A 24534-nucleotide genomic window follows, 5' to 3' on the forward strand; every position below is an offset into this window, starting at 1 on the left:
AGAAGGAAATTCAGTATTTCAAGATGTAATTACACAAACCTGAAGCAAAGTAAGGAACACCACAAATCACAGAATTGGTTGATTGTGAGAACTCACTGACAGCAAAACGTATTATTTCCACTCATTCAATCCAAACATTGACAAACAAAAGCCTAATTACTAAAATTAGAACTTTACATATGCCATATTTTCCCTTTCTCACTGAAACCATAATTTTCCTGCAACAGTTTATTTTTATCATCATCTTCCCTCTTCACTGATAGGACTGTGGCAAAATTTGTACAGATCCTCCGTCTATGCAGGTATGACACAGCACTGACATTAAAATAACAGGTGTGGCTACAAATCAAATTTAACAAGCAATTAAATCCCAAATAAATAAATGAGTAAAACCAGCAGTCAATAACATAGCTTCCTCTCCGAAAAATAACTTTAAAGTTAATTCAAAAACATAAACTGGCATAGCAATATTTTAGACATAGGTCATAAATGCCCAAACTACCTGATTTTACCTCTTTGAAAACTCACAGCAGATTAATTGCCAATCTGGAAAGATTAGTTCTCCACTAGCTCCTTTTCCCTATCCTCAGCCAGTATGTGTCCTCACGCATCTGTCAGGTTCCCTCTGTGCATGGAAACACTCTTCCATAAATAACCCCTCCATCCTTCACAAAACTGTCCGTAGTTTTAGCACCTCCTCTCCTCAGAGCTAATGCCCAAGTTTTCCCTTTCAATTATTCTGAAGACTTCCCCCTTCTTTATAACTTAAACACGATCTGTATAATCTATGCACACTGATGGAGCCCTCCACAGCACTTACGCAGCTGTCCAGAGTCCGTCTATCCTGCTGCAGACACAGAGCACAACTGGAAGAATCACACAGGCCATCAGCCACCCTTCTGAGCCAGCACTGTGGGGCTGCGCTGCACACACACATACCTTGACACAGTCAGATCAGTTAAATACTTTGGCTCTTTAACTTCATTTTATAAGCTTTCTCAAAATTTTATGGATCAAGGAACAGCGAAACCTAGTCTCAGCATAGAAGCACAAAGAAAGGGAAGGGGAGACATACAGCCTGACAGCTGAGTTCTGGACATGAGCAAGAGCAGAAGAAAGGAAGAGAGAGCGGATTTAGATGGAAGATTAAATCTAGGTTTAGCCAAGTTACATCAATGCTGATGAAGGAGTTGATGCTACAGACATACTAAAGCACAGCTTTTAAAAAATAAAGTAGACATGGAAACACTGTCACAGACACCAGCTCAGTGAGAAGAGAAGCCTTTGAGCAGATGACCTCATTCAAAGAGGAGATGCAACAGTTGGAAGTAAGACAGCTTCAGATAAAGTACTATAAATCCTTTGCAAATAAAGTTAATTAGAATGGACTTCAGTTGCAGGAGAACACATCATAGGTAAAGAAATAATGCCACACTTGATAATTACTAAATTGTTGAATAGCAGCCCAGTAAAGACCATGGTACCACTGTGGCTCTAAACACACATGCAAACTTGTCATTCTGTAGAGACTTCAGAAAGCAAAAGAGGTAGGGTGAAGGTGAACTTGAAAGTCTTTTGGTAGGTCAGTGACAGAGCTGGAAAACTGAACTAGAAGACATTTCCTAACTAAAAAGGTCATCTCCCTGCAAGAACAGGCACTGTGTCGAAGCATTCCTTTTTGCAATTTTTACCATGCTTAACCTTAAAAGTAATTCTCTTCCTTTAAAATGTTATTCTTACTAGAAGGCTCTGCAGGAACCTCACTCTCTGATATTAGAAAAGTTCCAATGTCCAGTCTAAACTTCTTCATAATCAACTAAAACTGTATGTTGCCTCCAATTTCTACTGAAGACAATCAGTGAACATTACAGTTACCTGGTACACACTACTACACTATGTTCTTGAAGACATTTGCTAAGTTAAACTTGCATCAGATATAATTGGTGACACAAAAAACTCACCTGGACAACTGTGTTAAATTAACTATGTTAAAAAAAAGGTCCTACACAAAAAGGAGAGCTGCAGAGGTGCTAAAAGTGTCTGCAGAATTGTGATGTTGGGGGGCAAAAAACAGCTTCTCAGTAACTGATTTTTCATCAGTTTCAGAAGAATAAAATCTAGTTTTCAACAAGATCTCTCAACTCAGACAAGAGTATCAAGCCATGCTTGAAAACTTAGAGGCCTTAATAATATTAATGACATGCAGCCACTTCTGTTTGAAATACAACAGCTGAACAGCAGTTTGCAGCAATAATACGCAAACAGCTGAAAACAGGAGTAGAGAATATTGACAAAAAAATATTTTAGGCATGACTACAACCAGTAAAGCTCACATTTGATAACAGTATTAGATTCAAAATGCACTATATCTTTAAATATCTGATGTCACTTCTTAGAGTCCCATTAAGTCCCTTTTTCAGAAGATGATTCTTTGCATTACCAGCATTAATTCCAGCTGGTGAAAACTATGATGGATTCTTTTTCTTTTTACCAATTAAAAAACATTCCCCAATTTCTGGAGAAGTTTAAAATCTAGAAAAAAAAATAGTGTAAAAAATACTTAGAAATGCTTCATCAGAGTTCTCTGTAGGCCATATAATTGTTTCCATCAAAAGATATCAACTTTGGACAAAAACAAGGAAACACATTATATTGCTCAAGCATATCACTCTGAGAGACACAGGACAGTGGGGGAGCAAGTCAACAAGAAAAAAGAAGTACATAGGAAAGTGCAACTACTTCAGTATTTCCATACTAAAATAAAACAGTTTTGGAGGGTTCAGATAAATCAATGCCTACAGGGGAAAGACAGCAACATCAGGGCCCACATGAGCACTTCAGTGATTTCTGTATTCTTGCCTCCAGGACTACGGAGAACTCCCTAACATCAGAATCCAGCCAGTGTCACTACGGAGTCAGGAAAAATTTGAAGGCTTAACAGCTATTATGGCAATCTGTGCACTCTGACAAGAATGTAACCTAAATTTCATACTCTTTTAACCATATGTAGAGGGAAAATGGGCATGGTCAAGCCACAGCTCACTTTGAATAGATCTAAGAGTCCTGCCTTTAGCAATTATTTGACTGAAATTCTAAAATTCTGAAGCAAGGGAACACCTTCTACCTTTCCAGTCAGATCTCCTCTTCTTCCACAAACATTCATGTCCACATAGGTATCACTTATTATGCCTATTAGTTATCTAAATTATTTCATTTATAGCTTAAGGTCAGTATTCAGAGGAGCCAGCATGAGAATGGCTTGCTCTGTTTTGATGCTACAGCATTCAAAGTAAGCAACCCACAGCAATATCCTATTATTGCCACACACAAATGGAAATATCCAGAACAACTTCACAAAGAGCCTTCCTTGGTCTCAAGTCATACAGTCCCGATTTGTTTTAGACTTACCGATTTAAAAAATATTGCAAGTAAAATTAGCAACCTCAAATGATTTTATTAATCTAAGTATTACTAGTTTACACAGCCTGTCATGAAGACATATAGTACAAACAAGAAAAGCTAATTAATTTAAAACAGCCCAAGGTCCTCGAATTCAGTAAATCAAGTTTTGAGTTTAAGCAGTTCTTGTCAGCAATCTGTCCAACAGGCATTTGTAAGTTTAATTTTTTCACTCTTGGTTCGGTACAGGATTCCTGCCTGCTCAAATGGATCCTGTCATTTAAAAGGCATTATAGGAGTTGAATACTTACAGTTCCCAAGTGAACCCAACAGTCTTTATAAGTCTATGAGAAACAAACTGTAAGCCTTTAAGTGGAAAGCTGCTACAATCTGATGTATGATTATAAAATTATCCTCAAGGGACCATCACTATCGCATTTAGGCTATCTGGCTTTCAAAAAAAGCAGTGTTAGAAGGAAAGCAAAATGAATAGGATAGAGATATATACATGTCTTATAGTAAGACTTGTATAGATGTGACACTGCTGTTCCTCCAGTAAACTGGCCAGTAAATCTGACTCCTAATGTAATCAGCAGGAACACCGCACACTGTAATCCCAGTGTAAACTTTAGGAACCCCACAGCCATTTTGCAGTATGAATGCAGAATTGTTCGTTAAATCCCCAATTGTAGATCTAGAGGCAACTCACTGAAACTAGCAGGAGATCAGTAAAAGAGTACTACACAGCGGTAGTGAACTTCTGGAACTTGCTGTTACAAGAGACTGTAGAGGCAGACAACACCAGTAAGGTCAAAAAGTGTTTATTCAAATAGATGGTCAAAAAATGCATGAACAGATTGTAAAGGAAATAGGCAGGGCTCTAGCTTCTAACATCCTTAATACAACAACTACAGAGCTGAGCAGTACAAGGAAGTTCTGAGGCTCGTATGCTGTTCCAAAGAATGCCTCTGGATGTCCCAGGCAGGGTGCTCAGCTAGATGGTACACTGCTCTGGCCCAGCACAACATTTCTTACATTTTTATCATCCTATAAAAATGGAATTAACTACCTGACAATGCAGTTGTTTCAGATTATACATTTTAAATTAGTTTCAGATAGTCTTGCTGCTTTTAATTCACATTTTTTTCCATCTAACATCACATTTTTCTTATTGCCAACCCTGAGATTCCCCAGAGAGTTGAGCTACAGCAATATGAACTAGACAGACATGAAAACTACTAAAATTGTGCTTACCTGAATTATGTTTCACAAGTAAATATGAAGAAAAATATGGAAAAAAATATACAAACTTGAAATGTATTTTTTGTTCCACCATATTACTTAATCACAAATCCTGATTCAAAAGCGTATTAAATGTGATAGATCATAATAGCATATTTACCTATTTTTTCTAAAAAATTGGAACATAAGAAGTATCTAAGCAATAGCACTTAGAGCCAGTTTCTTATTTTTACATTGCCAATTACTATGTATATAGCATTTAACACTTCTAATGCAGAGTACAACAGCAGGATCTTGCAAGATGAGTAGTGACACATCAGCATCTTTCATGCTACACAAGAAGAAAGTCAGGCTATTGGTCGGATTAATAACAAACAGCTAAGTGATTTGGGACTGCAAATCCATTTTCAAAAAACCAGTCAGAACCCTACCTCTACCTCCTCTGACGTCAGTGCTAAATTTTGAAAGATGAGCTAAAAAGGCAACCTAAGCAACAAGCTCAGCTGGAATAGTAACAAGAGCAAAATTTTTGAGTAAAAATACATTTAGTAGACAAAGGGTTTATTCCAACATTTTTCTCTACTACAGTTAGTGTTACCAAGGTTATTTAAAATTGGAAAGATTAGATACCAAAAATATGACAGCTCTGAAGAGTTGGAAAGATGTATCAGATCTGTGTTTAGGAAAAAGAATGAAGTTCTTAAATAACTACCATAAAAGGATGCTGCACATGGCAGGTCTAGTTTCAATAAACAAGAAAGTCAGGATATTTCTCCTGAAAGTTATACTTAAAAGTTGCATACATCTTTTCCTAGAAGTGGGAAAGGACGTTACCAGTACTGAAGAAAAATCTCTAGCTAAAAATGATAGTTATTAGATGGAGCTTTCATCTCTTCCTCCTAGCTTCAGCCCAAGTTCAGAAGGCTTATAGCTTCCACACATGTCTATCAAACTCTGAAAAGTATTTCCTTCCCTCCTGCCCCAAAGCCCTCACTGGCATCAGACTGCATCTTTCAAAAATCTTTGCCCTATGCTCAGTCAGCTCTTTTAAGGCAGCCCACCCCACCTGTGGTATCAGTTCTCTTAACTTGATACCATGCAAGAATTCAAGAAGGGAACAGAAAAAAAATCTGAAACAGAACAGATCCTTCACACTACATTTACAATCACACCCACTCATTTAATCATTTCAGATACAGCAGAAGTTTATTATACTACAGAAATGACCTTAGAGAGCACAGAACAGCAAATCATTCATTGGTCACTCCTCCATCAGTGAGGTCTCTGTGCTCCCATGTGTTTCCTACAGGCAAGAGTTACTGAAACACTATGAAAAGGCATTCTATTACAGACATACAAAAATCAGTGAAATAGGACACAGTTTGGTGCTTTTATGAGAGGTGAATTACTCTAGAGTCATATACAGAATGAAAGCCATTCTTGGGACAAACAAACAACATTCTGGAATACATCAGCAACAGCTTCATAAACAGCTCACTATACATGGACTGTAATAAAAGCATTGGGACCCAATAACTCCAGGTTTTCAGCCACAAACTCAATTTTCTACCTTATTCTGCCTCTCTAAAGCTAATAAATCAAACAATTTCTGTAAGTCATTTTTCAACTCTCAAATTATAAACAGCAAATTCTTACATAGGAGAAGTCTTCTGCAAAAGTTGTAAACCATTCAGAGAAACTCTAGATACATATAAGAAATAAAAAGCTATCAATGACTTTTTGACAAAGCTTTGCCTAGCACGCTACTATAAAGGGAGAAGTGTAATTTTCCTCTAACTGTACCTTCACATATATTTTCTAAGATCAAGTTATGGTCAAACTTGAGTTATGCCATGTAACTGTATTTTCAATTTTCTTCATACATTTTTACAACACTCTTACTTCAGCAGTATTTACCATTATCACTCCCAGCAGTCAAGGTTGTTTGCATAAGGTGTTATTTGCCAAGAACCTGTTACTTGAAAGGAAGACCTCTTCTGTCTGCACAGCAGATTTGTAGGTGGAGAAAAGGAGCCTTGCTGAGAGAAAAGTGGAGGGAACCAACATAATCACATACACATCATCCATAAATATCTAAGTAAGAACAGAGCAGAAAATGCCATGAGGCATCCTTCTCTATGGGACTCAACTACACTCATAGCATACATAGATGAAAAGAAGAAAGGACAGCATATAATTTCAGCTAATTTGTTTTAGGATTGCTTATAAAGCTCACGCAAGGGCTGGAAGCCTAACTGTAGACAGACCTACCCAGAACTCGTGTTATCACACAGAAGACATACTTAAGTGTTTCTAGCTCTGTTTCTAACTAGAGTGAGATACAAATCCACAACACTTAAAGGCTACCATCAGAAACATTAGAGGAACAGCACTCTCTCTGAAAGGAGAAATGCCAAGAGCTACACTATAAATAGCATTTCTAGATATACCTAAATATGTCTTAACTTCACAGTACCTTAAAAGCTACTTGAACATTCTCAAGCAATGCAGTCTAATATACAGAGAGCACCCAGCAAACAACTGTTAATAATTCATTGCCAAAACAAAGGCATATGGAGAAAGGCTCCATATGATGTGTTCTTAGCTTGGTCCTATTCCATAACTCAGTCCATATAGGGATATATCCCTGAGCCTGGAACAAGAGAGATGCTTCTTTCATGCACAGGTGACATGAAGCTGGGAAGTGCCATCAGTACACCACATGCTGGAAATCAAAATGGCCATGGCCAACAAGGAAAAAGGTTACGAACAAAATTAGTATGTAATTTGACAACGGACAAGTGCACAAAAACAGAGAGGAAGGCTGCTTATTAGACAGCAATCTACTGGAAAGGACCTGATGGTCAACAGAGATCAACAAACTGAACGTGAACTGGCATGTTGTTAATAAAAATGCAGACACCACACAAAGGGTAATCACCTTCTCAGCAACGTTCAACCTAACTCAGAACACAATTTTTTATGCAGGTTTTGGGATCAGCCACCCCCAAACAGCTATCACTCCAAATGGGCTAATTATCATTGCGGCTGGTATCACTCAGCAGCCAGCAATGAACACAAAATGAACACAGCAATGAAGCATCAAAAAAACCCACGGCAAAACCGCAGGCCGAGAACACTGAGGTCCGGGGAACAGGGAGAGCCTCAAGCTGCCTCCCCCCTGAGCAGGAAGAATGAGCTGAGAATGGGGGCAGTGGGGACTCAGAGCGGGTGGAGCCTGGAGTGATGATGGCCAACGCCCCTCAGTACAAGAGCAGCCCCCAGGGAGCCCGAGTGACCAGGAGTGTGGCGAACAGGGCATGGCACGTCACTGTGCGTGGACAGGGCACAGTCCATCTCCTGGGTCTAGAACTTACTTGAGCTAGTTTCATCTTATCGTCCTCCACGAGTAGACTGAACCATGCTCTCCACTCAGGTCAAAACCACCACCAGAAAGAACGTGGTGACCCAGACAGAGCTGCCACACAAACATGCAGTGGTCCAGGTCCCGGGCTGCAGGGAGAGCCTGAGCCTGTCAATCCTGTTGGAGGGCAGCAGGGACAGCACCTGTGTGCGCTGCGATCAACTGGATGAACTACTCAGCCTGGAGACGGAACTCAAAGAAGAGGTTGAAAGATTAAGAGGACTTAGGGAGTGTGAAAGGGAAAATGATTGGTGGAGTAGCACCTTGACACCCCTGAAGCAACAGAAGCAAATGGAGGCTCCAAACGAGGCAGGTGATCCCTCACCCTCTTGCTAGAAGGCACAAAGAGGAGACCTAAGAGATGGGGGAGACTGGAAACAGTTCCCTACTCAGGGAGGCAGGAAAATCCTCTCCAAACCTCCTTCACCTTCCATGGTATCCCTTCACAATAGATACTGGGCTCTGGAATTTTTGAATGAAGTAGGAAAATACAAAGAAAATGAGCCAAAGAAGGAGGAAGATCAAGGTCCATCAAGGCCAGGTCGCTCTAGACCAGGTATTAAAACCAGTTTTAAAAAGAACCCCAAAAGGGTCATTGTCAAGAGTCATCAGACTCCATTCTGAGGGGGGTTGAAGGCCCAATATGCAGACTTGACCAGCTTCATAGGGAAGTCTGCTGCCTCTCTGGAGCCTGGGTAAAGGACCTCATGGCAAAACACACCACTCTAGTGAGATGCAAGGACTACTACCCTCTCTTGGTTTTTCAGGTAGGTAGCAAAGGTATAAGAAGTCCTAAATCAATGAAGAGAGATTTCAAGTCCTTGGGGAAACTGATTAAGGGGTCTGGGACACAAGTACTGTTCTCCTCCATCCCTTCAGTTGCAGGAATAGATGAAGAAGATTTCAGGAGAACTCAACAAATGAAGTTGTGGCTCTGACACTGGTTTTACCAGCAGGACTTCAATCATGGGTCAGTATACAGGATGCCAGATCTTTTGGCATCAGATGGGATGCACCTGTCCCAGAGAGGGAAAAGGATCTTGGGGCAGGAGTTAGCTGGACTCACTGAGAGAGCTTTAAACTAGATTTGAAGGGGGAAGGGAACAAAACTGGAACTCCTAGCCATAAGCCCCAGGGTAGATTACCAGAGCTTGTGGGCTGTTGTGCCAGCGATGACACTCACCCTGCCATCCCAGTGGAGACAAGGGATGGAGACATGCAGCACAACAAAGATACAAGGGAGATTGATGGATCAGTCACTGTGGTAACACCTCTGAAAGGTCAGGCCAGCCTTAGGACCTCTGAATGCAAAAAGATGCTGGGGACATCAGCCCATCTGAAGTGCATCTACACCAATGCACACAGCATGGATAACAAACAGGAGGATTTGAAGCCATGATGCAGCAGGAAAATTATGATGTAGTGGCTGTTACAGAAACATGTTGGGATGTCTGCCATGACTGCAGTGTGCCAGTTGATGGCTACAAGCTCTTTAGGAGGGACAGGCAAGGAAGGAGAGGTGGTGGAGTGATGCTGTATGTTAGGGACTGTTATGATTGCTTTGAGTACAAATGTAGTGAAGACAGGGTGGAGTGTCTTTGTGTTAGAATCAGGGGGAAGGCCAACAGGGCAGATGTTGTAGTAGGAGTCTACTATAGGCCACCTAACCAGGACAGAGAGGTGGATGAAATATTCTATAGGCATTTAGGAGAAATCTCACGATGGCTTGCCCTTGTTCTTGACTGGTGGATGATGTGGTGGTTGGAGGCCAACGAGTGCACAGCGATCATGAAATAACAGAGTTCTCTATTCTTAGAGAGGCCAGGAATGGTGGCAGCAGAACTGATATCCTGGACTTCCCAAGGGCTGACTTTGACTTGTTTAGGCCCTGCTTGACAGAATCCCTTGGGAGATGGTCCTGAAGGGTAGAGGGGTCCAGGAAGGCAAGACGCTCTTTGAGAAAGAAGGCATGATGGCACAGGAGCAGGCTGTCCCCACGTGCTGTAAGAGAAGCCGGCAGCAGAGAAGGCCACCCTGGCTAACCAGGGAGCTTTGGCTGGAACTCAGGGAGAAAAGGAGAGTTCATGACCTTGGGAAGAAAGGGCTAGTCACTCACAATGATTACAAAGAGGCTGTGAGGATATGCAGGACAGAAATCAGGAGGTTTAAAGCCCAGCTAGAAATTAATCTGGCTTCAGCAGTCAAGATAAGATGAAAGGTTTCAATAAGTGTGTCAAGAGCAAAAGAAAGACCAGGGAGAGCCTCCATCCCCTCCTAGATGCAGGAGGAAACATGGTAACAAGTAATGAGGAAGAGGCTGAGATGCTTAATGCCTTCTTTGCCTCAGTCTTTAATAACAAGACCAGTTGTACTGAGGGAATCCAGCCTCCTCAGCCAGAAGACAGAGACTGGGAGAACGACCCCCCCTCAATCCAGGAGGAGACAGTCAGTGACCTGCTGCATCACACAGACACACACAAGTCTGTGGGACCGGATGGGATACACCCGAGGGTGCTGAAGGAGCTGGCTGGGGTGCTCGCCAAGCCGCTTTCCATCATTTACCAGCAGTCCTGGCTGACCGGGGAGGTCCCAACAGATTGGAAATTGGCCAATGTGACACCCATATATAAGAACGGTTGGAAGGATGATCCGAGAAATTACAAGCCTGTCAGCTTGACCTCGGTGCCCGGGAAGCTGATGGAGCAGCTCATCCTGAGTACCACCACACAACACATGCAAGACAACCAGATGCTCAGGCCCAGTCAGCATGGGTTTATGAAAGGCAGGTCCTGCTTGACAAACCTGATCTCCTTCTACAGCTGGGAGACCCACTTATTGGATGAGGGAAAGGCTGTGGATGTTGTCTACCTTGACTTTAGTAAGACCTTTGACACCATTTCCCACAGCATTCTCCTGGCGAAACTGGCTGCTCATGGCTTGGATGGGCACACACTTTGCTGGGTAAAATCTGTCTGAATGGCCGGGCCCAAAGAGTTGTGGTGAACGGAGTTAAATCCAGTTGGCGCCAGTCACGAGTGGTGTCCCCCAGGGCTCGGTTTTGGGGCCACTCCTGTTTAACATCTTCATTGATGATCTAGACGAGGGGATCGAGTGCACCCTCAGTCAGTTTGCAGATGACACCAAGTTGGGTGGGAGTGTTGATCTGCTCGAGGGTAGGGAGGCTCTGCAGAGAGACCTGGACAGGCTGGAGCCATGGGCTGAGGCCAACTGGAGGAGTTTCAATGAGGCCAAATGCCGGGGGCTGCCCTTGGGCCACAACAACCCCCAGCAGCGCTACAGGCTTGGGGAGGAGTGGCTGGAGAGCTGCCAGTCAGAGAGGGACCTGGGGGTGTTGATTGACAGCCAGCTGAACAGGAGCCAGCAGTGTGCCCAGGTGGCCAAGAAGGCCAATGGCATCCTGGCTTGTGTCAGCAATAGCGTGGCCAGCAGGGACAGGGAAGGGATCTTACCCCTGTACTTGGCACTGGTGAGGCTGCCCCTCGATTCCTGTGTTCAGTTTTGGGCCCCTCACTCCAAAAAGGACATTGAATGACTCGAGCGTGTCCAGAGAAGGGCAACAAAGCTGGTGCAGGGTCTGGAGCACAGGTCGTACGAGGAGCAGCTGAGGGAACTGGGGGTGTTTAGTCTGGAGAAGAGGAGGCTGAGGGGAGACCTCATCGCCCTCTACAGCTCCCTGAAAGGAGGCTGCAGAGAGCTGGGGATGAGCCTCTTTAACCAAGTAATAAGCAATAGGACAAGAGGGAATGGCCTCAAGTGACACCAGGGAAAGTTTAGACTAGATAATAGGAAGCATTTCTTTCCAGGAGGGGTTGTTAGGCATTGGAATGGGCTGCCCAGGTAGGTGGTAGAGTCTCCATCCCTGGAGGTGTTCAAGAGTCGGGCTGACATAGCGCTGAGGGATATGGTGTAGTTGGGAACGGTCAGTGTTAGGTCAATGGTCGGACTAGATGATCTTCAAGACCTTTTCCAACCTAGATGATTCTGTGAACGACCAACAGTTATCCTACTCAAATGTTTGTTTCCTCTGCATTGTTAACATTTAGAGTAATACTGAATGTAAGGTACGAAATATATGACAGGGATTTACTGGAGGAAATAGAGTTCTGTTACTCACTGAACCACAGGGTTCACAAGACATAATTCCTAGTTTAAGGGGAAAAATACACTTCCATACCTGAGTAAGAGAAATAAGTATTATGTTAATTATGAATAATTGCAAAACTGTGCTCTGAATAAAGAAGGAATAAAATGAGTTTTGGAGTGAGACCGTAAATTTCTGCTGACACCCTACAGGTCTTGAAAAGAAAGATCGATTATAAAAGCTACTCCACTCCGAGAGAAATATTCAAGCATGTCCCAAAGAATCTGAACCTAGGGGTTATGTCAAAAAGGGGGTGCCTGAATGTGAATTATTAGGCAATCCAAGTTAGGCTCTCTCTAGCAGAGACAGCTTTCCGGGGGAGAATTTCACAAAGCCCGAGACCTAGACTGCTACCATGGAACTGTGTATTTAACTAGTCAGTAGATTTGTACTTGTGTAAGTAGACGAAGTGCAGTTTTTCTTCCATTTCTTCTGTTTACAATGTGTGACTATGCTATTATATTTACATATTACACATAAACGCTTTTATTTCTAAATTTCTCAAGCATCTTTTATTTATTATCTTACAGCTACCCAGCAGATTCTGCAGTGTCCACAGGTAAGAAAAGTGCTTCACAACATCTGATGTGACTCACAACAACTGAAGAGTCTCTCTGACATGCAACAGGATATTAGGGTGCATGCTTATCCCTTGCAGCTGTTGGGGTCTAGATCACAAGCAGACGTGCTGTGTGCTTCCTACACAAGAGGTATCCTTGCTTACTCCCCACTAACAGGGAGCAGACCATGGGCTGTGAAACCTTTGCATTATTTCAAAGGCAGGTGAAACAAGGAATTATAAATATTATCAGAATGTGGAACTTGCACTACTCAAGAAATCAGACATTTTGTTCAGAATTCTTGAAATCATATTTGAGATTAAATGCAAACACATTACATTAAATAAGTTGTACTGGTTTTGATATTTTTGCTTCTGCTGTGTTTACATTCCTCTTCAATACAGAAAGACTTCAGTCTTATTGCACAGATCCTGGCAGTACTTCAAGACAACTGATAACTGAGTTAGTGGAAACAGACTGAAGTGCTAATGTCCTTCTTAGTGACCTTTATTGGAAATATATAAATGAAAAACAATACTAAACCAATAGTTATTTTGGTTTCTGAACCTTAAAAAGACCCCTCTGTTCCTTCTCTTCCATTTTTGCATTTGTCCAGGGACTGGATAGGGGAGATGGCAATTACTGTCAGAGGAGAATTAAAACCTCAGCTCTGCTTTCTGCTCACTGCAAAATCCCAAAGATAAATACAAAGTAATCTTCAGAAACAAGTGATTTGTAACAGTTTGTGTGGGAAAATGGAAAGAACTAAATATAATCTCACAGAAAAATTTTGTGGCTGAGAACTCCATTCAAGAAGAGCATTTGTGAATGTTTTTCTAAGTAGATATGACTTTTATCTCAATAACATGTCAAAGTAACTGAATGTGTGCTAAGGTAATTAAATCTTCTCAGTGATAAAGAATTGAAACTTGAAAAGCAAAACTGTAAGTTACTTCTGTAAGACAAGCGTGGTAAGTGAAGTATCTTTCATTTTAGAGAAGGTAGTGTTTCTTGCAATATCTCCCATTCTAAGAATAAGTAGTTTAAATGATAATACTTCAGATGTATTTTGGATTGCTAAATAACATTTAGATCACAGAGGTTTTCCAATTACAACTTCTGAAGATACTACATTAATAAAGGTATTTTTTTCTCTTACACGAATAACATTAATAATCTAGTATGACCTTTTCTCTAAACATTAGAATTTTGCATTCTCTGCCTATGTCACAGTTTATTTCAGCTATTCAATATTAGATGCTTGAAAAATAAAAAGGATTCTCTTGGCAACTTTCAGGATAAACACTGTGATGAATCACACATTCTTGTAAGGTATGTATTTCTCCTATTAAAATATTTAAGTTCATAGCACATGTTTGTTTGTCTGAGACAACATTTTTGTGGCATTTTTATGAGGTCTTGGGATATAAATTAGTTGTATACTGACTGAATCTGGAGGGATTATCTTCTAAATTTTAAATACATCCATACCTCTTTAATTCTGTCATCTGGTTTCTAAGAATTTAAAGGAAAAACAACAAAACCAAATTACTATTTAAGTGCTTCTATCACTACAGAATCAAAAGCAGAAAATTATGCTAAAATCATATTCTATCATCTGCAAACACTGGAGACACTGTTTAATCAATATTCTCTTATTTCTGCTCTCCAACAGATAAAGACTTTAATAGGTTAGGCAGCATATGTTTTTCATAATGTAAATTTCAAAGCTTGCTGAAATCATGTTTCCTTTATGAGGGCCCCAGTAGATTTGGACACATCCAAGAAAAAAATTTATGTGGCATTGTACTCAATCACCTTCCTTGCCTCTTCTCTTTCCCCTTCTCTCAGGGCTCCGTTTCTTTTTGAAATAATGCCACCACTGGGCCAAAAGCAAGTTAAAAGTTAAACATGGAGAGGTTAATTCGATAACTCAATGAACTTCTGAATTGTATCAAGAAAGGACTACTTTTTGAGGATATGCTGTATGCTGAGTGTATGCCATTATGATAGAGTATTATTCGTATTATTCTGCTAGGCTACATGCATAGTTATCTTTTAACAGCGACACTGTTGGATGCACTGCCGTGTATACAGAGATGGTCATTACGCTAATTTATTGCAACCCATCAGACACCTCCTGGAATACTGACAATAACTTGACTTAAACAAATTCCAGTCCTGTGAACAGCTCTTTCTCTTGCAAAATAAAGCATATTTTTAAGGAAAAAACCATCAAGACTGAAGCTGGAACAGGCAGTTATCATTTGCTAAACTAGTAACTACCCACCTCTACCCTCCTGGCTTGCACCAAAGAGGTGCAAATTCTTTACCAGAGGAGTGCAGAGAGGGTCACTTGTGTAAGTAACCTGACAGATGAGATCAGATTTTCACACAAAACACAGAAATTGAAGGCAAAGAGGGACATCTGGCTAATTTTACACATCATCCAAGAGTCAGCCCATGCTCCTTATCTCCCCTCAATTTTTCCTCCTCCCTGAATTACATCACCTGGAGCTACAACTGCAGAGCAACATGTTTCTGAGACCATATGGACAGAACCCACTGACCCTCCATGAGATTCATGGCACCACCATCTTTCCAGCTTCTGCCTACAGAGCCAGAAAAATGACAAAGCTCTAGAAGTGCAGTGAGCTAACACAGGGAAAAACTGCATAAATAAAAAAGCACATTACTCTCCTGTATAACAGAGACAACTTCTATTTGAATCAATTATCTAAGTTATCTACATGTGCCCCTAGAAACACCATAACTTTTTGGTCTACATTTTATTATTACAGTGCAAAAATTTAACAACCAGATTCTCTCTGGCTGTAACAGAAACTAAATACTACTTCTCTGGCATTTTGCTTAAAAAACCCCTCAAATTAAAAAAAATGTATGTAATTTCAAAGAGATACATCTCTGAAATGAATGGACTGTCCAAAGAACCTCAAAGAAATATTGCTGTCCTGAAATGCAAAACAAATCAAAGATCAGAACATGAGGTGAGAAAAGACTGTACTTACTCCTTATTCTTGCTTTTAATGCATGGCTGGTAAAGGACTTTGACAGCATTCCAGGTCCCCACTGGTCCAGAGCTAGGCATGAAAATATCTCCAAACAACGTAAAAACACTGTGGGAGGAGGAATTTCCTAAAGACTCCACCAGCAATGTGTCAGAATTTAAAAGCCATATCTATAAAATGAAGAAATAATGTATGTTACTCTAGATTACAGGAATTTCAATTTCTCCCTTTACTCAGATCCTATATCTGCTGATAGCAAGCCACATTCTTACAAAGCTTCTAACAAAGTGTTAATAGACATAAATTGACATTTTATTATTCAGCACAGTCTGCACAGCTTCTAGTGGAGAAAAACAGGTTAATAAAATAAACCAATGCCTGATTTATCAGTCAATCTTAAAATCATCATTTCTGTGAAGCTGCATCTTTTTGTGGCTGCAGCACATTTCCTTTGATAGTAACAAAAGAAACAGTCCCAAGTCGTCCGTTTAAGTACCAAATGCATTACTTCTCTAATTTGATAGTTTTTTAGGAAATAGGCAAGCATATGGTGTTGAACTGAGTTCTAAAGACAGGGAACTGAAAGACTACCCACTGGAATTGCCAAAAATTAAGGATTTTTTAAAAAAACGTGATAGTTATGACTGGATGGAGTTAAAACATGCAAGGAAAATGGCAACAATTAATGTGATCTAAAAGGCAGGCTGGGATTTTCAAATGGCTGTAACAGATCCTTACTTGGAAAAAGGATCTTGATCAAATTTGGTAATGGGACTGGAATTCTACAGCATTACTTGCTCACAGCAGTTCATAGGATATTTACCAGGGAGAGTTTTGAGAAATCGGAAAAGTTTGCATCACATTATGGATATTATTTAATCTCTGTGTGATTGTGCATCACTGTTCCAACTTGAATTCAGGGCTTTCATGCTAAGCATTGTACAAAAAAGGCTTTTCCTTTATTCACAGCCTGCAGCAGTGATTTGAGTTACCAATGGAAATAATTTTTTACAAGTCCTGAGCTTGTATGAAATGTTTATATATTAAATATTTATCCTAGAAAACAGGATATACGCAGTGGTGCTCACTAGAGAGTAATCTTCTGCATCTCATGACTGAATGAGCTTCACGTAAAACAAGTTACATGATGTTAGGTAGCAGACATATAATACCCCCTGTGGAGGGAGAAAGCCACTGTTAACAGGACACATAGTATACGTCGTAATTGAATGTGACAGTCACAATTTAACAGAGCCCAAGGCTCAGAACATTACAGTGGAATCTTCATAAAGGAGGAATGAGATATATCGATAAAGATGTCTTGGGAGGGGATGGGAGGAGGAGAATCACTTTAGCATATGCACATAAATGATGACAAGCAACTGCACTTGGCTTAGCAAGTGGCTGTTCATCAGTTTTGCTCTGGTAACTCACTGTACACATTCATAGCCTAAACTGCAAAATACACTTCGTCAGCTAGGACCATTACACATGGTGCTTTCAGCCAAGTGTTAAGAGGTGTGGAGAAAAGGGGGAAAAAAACAGAAGTGACCTATACAGAGAGACCACTGCCAGCTTTGCTTTAACTAAACAGAGTTCCTTCCTTTCAAAATTATTAATATTTCCCTGTGTAGGAGCCTCTTGGGATGCTTTTTAGAAGGGGAATATCCTTCAAACTAGTCAAGGGAACAATGCAGCAACAGCTGTCTACTCCTTTCAGAATCCTTCTGCAATTGCTTTAGAGAAAGCAACCAAACCATTTCATTTGCAACACGGTCCATCTGAAAAGTACTACCTTCTATCTAAGTGTTGATATCATCTGACAATAATGTTCTACCCCTTGTTCAGAGTATGTCTTTGTCTCAACAGCAATGCAACAGATCTGTATCAATAATTTAGCACACAATACAGAGAAAGCAAATGAATCTTTGCGAACAGAAGGACACTTGGCCATGACTAAATCAACTTCTGAACTACATTTGCTTCTTCAGGCAATAATTTCCTTCTTTTCTTCATGCATGAATTATTTTTTGATCTTACTTTTGGTCTGAATGAGCAATCACTCACCAAGACTCTGTGTGTTGACTCAAAGCAGTTTATACGTGATATTTCTGGCTAACATAGTTTTCCATTTTGATCTGTGCTTTCATCTGTGTTACTCACAATGTACAATTTTTCCTTCCTCTCTACCACTTCGTACAGCAGAGCCTGCACAACCCAATTCCTTTCATATTAACTTCAGTAAGAAAAGAACCTTTACAGAAAGAAGAATATATAAAGTTTAGAATTCTTTCGTAGTGCAGATTGATGACTTCTTCTGAAATGACAGCATCAGAAGAAAGTGTTTGGTTTTTTGTTGGGTTTTTTTCATTGTTTTTGTTTTGTTTTGTTTTTTAAATCACCTTGTCAATAGGCTTCCAAGATGTTCCTAGGAGAAAAGCTGCAACAAATCTCAGTTATACTTTATGACATTTGGTTCAAACAGGTGAAATACCGCAATTTACATTCTGTGATCAGTTTCCTAAAATTTCAACCTGTGTCTCCAGCATCAATTTGCAGACAATTAGGCATCAATTCGAATTTAACATGGCTAAAAAAAAGCTGTTGTTCTTCCTTGCTAGTTCTTTCTTAGTTATTGCAGACATTACCATTACTTCCAACATCACATAGGTCAGTAATTCAAACATCTTCCATTACAGCTCCTTTGTCCTCACATTCAGACTGTTCAGGTAAAGATGTGGTTTCCTGATACTTCACAAAGAATAAAGCTCTCTAAGAGAGCTCGGTGGCTAAGTCTCAGCAAGGTACTCATCTCACATCTTGACCACTGCAATGTCCCCATCTCCAACCTCTGACAAATGCAAATTTGTTCTGCTCATGCTCTCCAAGCCATGGTCCAAGAATCAGTTTCTGATTTACAGGTCTCTCTCATCTTGTTACATATTTATTTTCTTGGGGTATCTTCTCATTCCCTATCTACTTGCTCCTGAAATACAAGCTGCCTTACTTCCAAAGCACTTTGCAGGCTAATGCCACTCCAAAAACCATCTTTCATTCAGTACTGAAAGACTGGAGTTGGTATTAAAACACTCCAAACTCTATCAAACACCTTTTGATTTTCACAGATATATCTTTTGGGGTTTTATCAGGTTGATCCCACCCATGGCATGAATTCCCTATCTATCCACAAAACTACTTATTTACCTCTTTCAAATCTATCCTTTTTACGGTACAAAAAAAAAATTACATCTATTAAGATGCTGCTATGCTGCCTAATAATGTACCATTTTGTTTGTGTTCTCCTATCTCACTATCCATTTGCTGTCTCCATCTTATTCTTAGCTTGTAAGCCATTCAACTTCAAGGTAAGGAACCCTTCATAAGAGGAACAAAGAGAGGAGGCAAGTGATTCATCTTCTAGAGAATGTGAAGAGGGCAGAGATATAGTTAGCATAAATAAGGAAATCTGTATACGCCACTTTTCTTTTTCCTGAGACAAAGAGACTTTTAATTATTGTCATCCTATAAAAAACCCCCAGACATAAGTAATATATAACTTGCAGGAACTTGGTTATCACCAACTCAGACAACAGAAATTCATATTATGGTATCTGCAAATACCATAACTGGTAATGCTGATACATGCAGAGGAAATAAGGAAAGTGAGTATACATTGTATTTGTGGTTTAAAAAAATAATTTAAAAAGACCTGTGAGAGATCTGAACTTTAATTATCACATACACAGCCTAAGCTGTGTGCATTCACATATATAAGCACAAACACTATGAATGAGAGTCTTTGGCTCATTGTCAAAACAAACAAGCGGGACAGCTGGTCCATGATGCATCAGTGATGAGACCACTTGTCTAGCCTGGCTGTGTACTACCAGCCTCAAGCACTTACATTTTTTACTCTTTAGCTGTTTGCAATCATTAATATAAACAGTGCTTACATTATGCTTGTGTCCACAAGTCCTCTGAGTCCTAAAACTTAACCCATGACTCCAGAACACCTGCTGGTCTGTACAGAGTACCTAGAACTTCACTCTGGACATGAGTAAGTGCTTTCTGATGTTAAACACACAAAAAAATACTAATAACTCACTAATAAAAAGGAAAGGATGCCAACCAGAAGCCAGTCCCTATGCTAATTCAGCCTGCTCCTCTACTCAACAGGTTGGCCAAAATGCAACTCAGAACTCAATCTGCTAAATATGGTGATTTTTCCTTTAGAAGATAACCAGTTTGTTTTATATAATCTACTAGACAAGCAACAGAGTATTAGGGAACTTGGAAACACATATCTACAAGGAAAAAAAATCACAACCATTTTTAATGACTCCTCAAATTATATATAGTAACAATTAAGGGTCTGCTCTTGAGAACTTACTTTATCACAGCAGAAAAAGTACTTCTCAGTGGTTGCATAAATGTTATCTTGGCACTAAAATTTATTTAAAAGCAACATATACACACTTACCTCAGATCCTGGATGTTCAGAAATTACAGAACTTGGACAATGTATATAGAAAACAGTTCATTTCATTAGATTGCCTACCTCAACAAAGTGCATCTATAAGTTTATCCAGGGTATTAATCTACAATCATGTATTTCTTTATCTTTGTGTCTATGAATTACTCGTACAAATTGCAAAATTATTAATTCTGTGCCCATATTTAGTTAATGAATAAAATTAAACATCCCAGGTTTTACCAAGTGTATGGTATCAAGATAATTCCAGATGAAAATTCCTATCCATCTTAAAATATGAGGAATTTAGCTGTCACTATTTAAATATCAAGCTTAACCAAGTTTAACAGCATTAGAACATTAAGTATAACTGGCAATTTTATTTTTGTTTGCAAGTAGTCTCTGCTGACTTAAAACAATATTTGTGAAAGATTCTACTCAATTTAATGAATTTCTGGTGATTAAAGATAAGCACTGGAGCAAGAAGATGAGATTTATGTTATAAAGTCAAAACTTAAGCTTTCCATATTTTCTGAATACATACAACAGTGTTATTTTTGTGCTACTTGTGGTGCATCTGTAGTACTTTTGTTACTGTATCAATAAAGAAAATTTACATATATACATCTACTTGGATTAAAAATGAGGGGAAATTTCTTACTTGAACAGAACTCTTCAGGACTATTTGAAGAATGTGAATTTGTTAATTTTCTTTAAACATACAATCATGAGCAACATAAATCATACATCTTGGGAGCTGAGATTCATAGGTTTGAACTTTTTCAGAAGGATAAAGATAAAAAAACCCACCTTACCAGAATATAGATTTTTCCATTGTCCCCTTTGACGGTGAATCTAAACGTGCTTTTAGCAGAGGACAATTCCACAAGACACTGAGCAACCATGCCCTGTATGAATTGAGACCTGTTTAAGAATGAACCAGATATTACATGTTTTCATGAGGACTACATGGGCAAAGTCATTCATATCGATGCAGTACAGATCCATACTGTCAGTTTCATTACTTCTTACAATCACTTTTTATTGAGATGGGGCTTCTTTATCTTTCTCTTCCTCAAAACCAGAGGACTTTACATTTCCTGCAACAGGATTTTTTTAATCGATCAGAAGTCTAAATTTCTCCACATCCTTTATTTTGACCAACACCAAATGCCGAATAACAGCCTTTCCCTATCATATTTTACATATATGAACACATACACATACATATATGATATTTCAAAGATAATTCACAAAAGGAAAGAACTGTGACTAAGGCATAGTACATGATACAAGACAGCTAGATTAAGTTCTGTTTCATCTTAGTCCGTAATTCAAGATGAATTACTTGAAAATTCAAAAATCTCACTTCCAATTAAACATTTCAAGCTTTATTTAACTTTATATAATGTAACTTTCAATTTCCACAATTAGTCACCAGACATCATGCAAACTTAAATAATTCAAAATAAATAAGTAATGTATTTTGGTTTATTACCTGGATAGTGAGACACTGTGACATTATACACAATCTCTCTCATGCATTACACACAAACACACACAAAAGACAAGTAAACAAAACTGTACGAGTGGTTCAGACTACATTACTGTTATAACACTTAATTCTGTGATGATTACATAAAATTTGACAGCACTATTATATGTAATTATTCAAGAAACTAAAATGGTAGTGCATTTCTAGCATTCTTTCTAAAACATAAACCTGAGCAAATCACCTGATTCTTTTTATTTGTTACCTTGGTGTTGGGCTGAAACTCTCCTCAGATGGTCGAATAATCACCTCGGTGACATAATACTTAATGGTATCTAAAATGACAAAAACATTTTTCAAGTACAACAGAACAACTAACTTGTTAAGAGTAGACTGTAAGCCACTGCATCACTATACTAATTAAACTTTTGTTCAGCATTCAATTAGGAGGTGCAGCAGATGGTCAAATTCTGCTTTGGTTTGTGGGAGGAGAAGCAACCAATTACAGAAAACATACATTGCCAGAAGAAAACTGCTCTGAGCTAATTACATGATCAGCAATTTCTCATTCATATTGATCCTTGTTTAACTCTGGGAACAATCAACTAGAAACGAAGCAAACAAGAGCTCAAGCCAAACCTGAAAGATGAATTGAAAGAACTTTCCGAAAGCACTGAGATCAGCATAGCTTACGTAAGTATTTTAGTACCCTCTGCTGCTCAGTAATGCTGCAGTGAATCACAGGAGACAGTTTTAATAACAGCACACACAGGGGAATAATTTTCTTCTTTGCTCAAAGAGCAGACTAGAACTTCTTTCCAAAAATTGCACTAACTCAACACTAATGCATATTCTGAGTTTCAATGTAAATGTTCCTCAAAAGCTCCACTAAGACAACCTTTAACACTAAACAGAAGGGTTTGAATACAGAATTTAATTCCGATCAATAAAGTCAGGACAAAGATAATAATATTGAAGCTCTGTGTCCATGCTACAAACACAGTCTAACCAGAGGGCCAGCAGAACAAGTTAAGCATATAGAGTAATAAATTCATCCCACTAAGCCTTAGCATTTGAACAACAGTAAGGATTCATCAGTTTCATGAATTTTGAGGGTGGAGGAGATTGTCTTATCTGTTCTCTGTCCACACACACACACCACTGAAACCGAGTAAAAGCAAGCATTTCAGGAAGACAATTTGTTTTAAAGATTCCAAAGGCTTGATAATCCCCCCCCCCCCTTCTCCAGATAAATACTACGTTTTTTAAATTATCCTCACTGTTAGGAAATTATATGTTACTTCTAAGTTTAATTTTAGTCTGTTCCACACTATGTCTAGTCCTGGGAGACAGCAGGAAAAGATGTCAGTTCACTGTAGCTGTTACCCTAAGAAAAGAATTGGTGCTACTGCTGCAAGGTCATTGGGAATTAAAGAGATGTTTGCTTGCAGAAAGACAGAAGGTGGGATTTCCCAAGAAAAAAGTCATATGAGAACGGGGGGATAGAATTAAGGGAACGAATAGCCAACAAAGGAATTTCAAAGCCAAACCTGGCCTCCACAGCTACACCACTCTAATCAAGTTTTATCCTCAAGGCTCAGGAAGAAGCACCAAAGCATGACAGTCAAGTCTGCTCTCTAGTTTCTCTTCAGAGAGATGGCTCTGTCTAGATTTATACCATACATCTCTGGTTCATTTTTTTGTCTGTTCTTTGAAGTCTACACAAATTTCTTACAATACTGAAGAAGCATGGTCAGAAGAAATTACAAACTTCAGTCATGTCCAGACCAAATCCCTGAACACCTACACAGTATTTGCCTCTTCCCATACCCACTGATCACATCAATTATTGGTTGCTACAACCTTCTGAAGGTTTAAGATTAGGGCATCCATTACTCACGATGATCTGTGAAGCTCTTTTCTAACCACTGCTTTCCTAAAGTCACAACCTGCTTTGTGGGCTTTCAAGCATCTCACCTCAAATGTAATTTTATTAAAGCTTGTACTGTTCAGATCCCTGTACAGGACAATTGGAACCTTCTGTAACAGAAGACTGTTTGTCTTGTGTCTCCTCAAGACATTTCTTAAACAGGCTTTACATTTTCTGAGAAGTTTTTATATTCTCCAGATCTCTGAGCCAGGCTCACAATGACTGATGCAGTGGAGTAAAGAGAGAATGAAAGAATGAATTCTGCTAGTAACAGCCTTATTGCTTCTCTCCTGTTAATAACTGCATTTTAAAAATCACCAGAGACTCATCTTTACACTATTCCAGGTAAACCCTGCTGATTCAATATAATGACAGCTTTTAAACCAATAATCTCATCATCTCAGTGTTGGATGATGATGAGAGATAACCTGTTTCTTTGATGAGGCTTCTTTTCAATGACACCAGCCTGGCTGTCAGCAACCATATCTTTAGCTTCTCGTTCTGTAACGATCAAGTTCTGAGTTAACTTTTCCATTATTCTCTAAGACTGACATCAAAACAACCAACCTGTAATTTCTCAGATCTCCTTTTTAACTGGGATTCCTAGTAAACTGGAATCATGCACTGAGTGTTCCAAAGTTTTGGAATTAGCTAAATACACCACAGAAACAAGGATGAAGAAAATCTCTGTCATTAAGTCACTTTCAAGGTCTAACAGTGGAAGCAACAACCTCATCTGTTTCAGAAGGGAATGAGACAAACACACAGGAATCAGCCCTGCACCTTACTGATAAACTGACTTTCCTCTAGAGTTTTTCACCTCCA

General features: G+C 39.4%; 1 protein-coding gene across 2 annotated transcripts in view; it reads right to left on the reverse strand.

Moving 5' to 3' along the window:
- UBE3D (ubiquitin protein ligase E3D) overlaps positions 1-24534 on the reverse strand; it is a 94618-nt gene that overhangs the window by 53656 nt on the left and 16428 nt on the right. For both annotated transcript variants that reach the window (XM_074922707.1, XM_074922699.1), the window contains exons 6-8: positions 22045-22114; positions 21103-21211; positions 15817-15986 (exon numbers count right to left, since the gene is read on the reverse strand). In XM_074922707.1, coding sequence (XP_074778808.1) covers positions 15817-15986; positions 21103-21211; positions 22045-22114 — 349 coding nt within the window. The remainder of the gene's footprint in view (positions 1-15816; positions 15987-21102; positions 21212-22044; positions 22115-24534) is intronic.

Source organism: Athene noctua, chromosome 1 (genome assembly GCF_965140245.1).
Source record: "Athene noctua chromosome 1, bAthNoc1.hap1.1, whole genome shotgun sequence".
Taxonomy (NCBI): domain Eukaryota; kingdom Metazoa; phylum Chordata; class Aves; order Strigiformes; family Strigidae; genus Athene; species Athene noctua.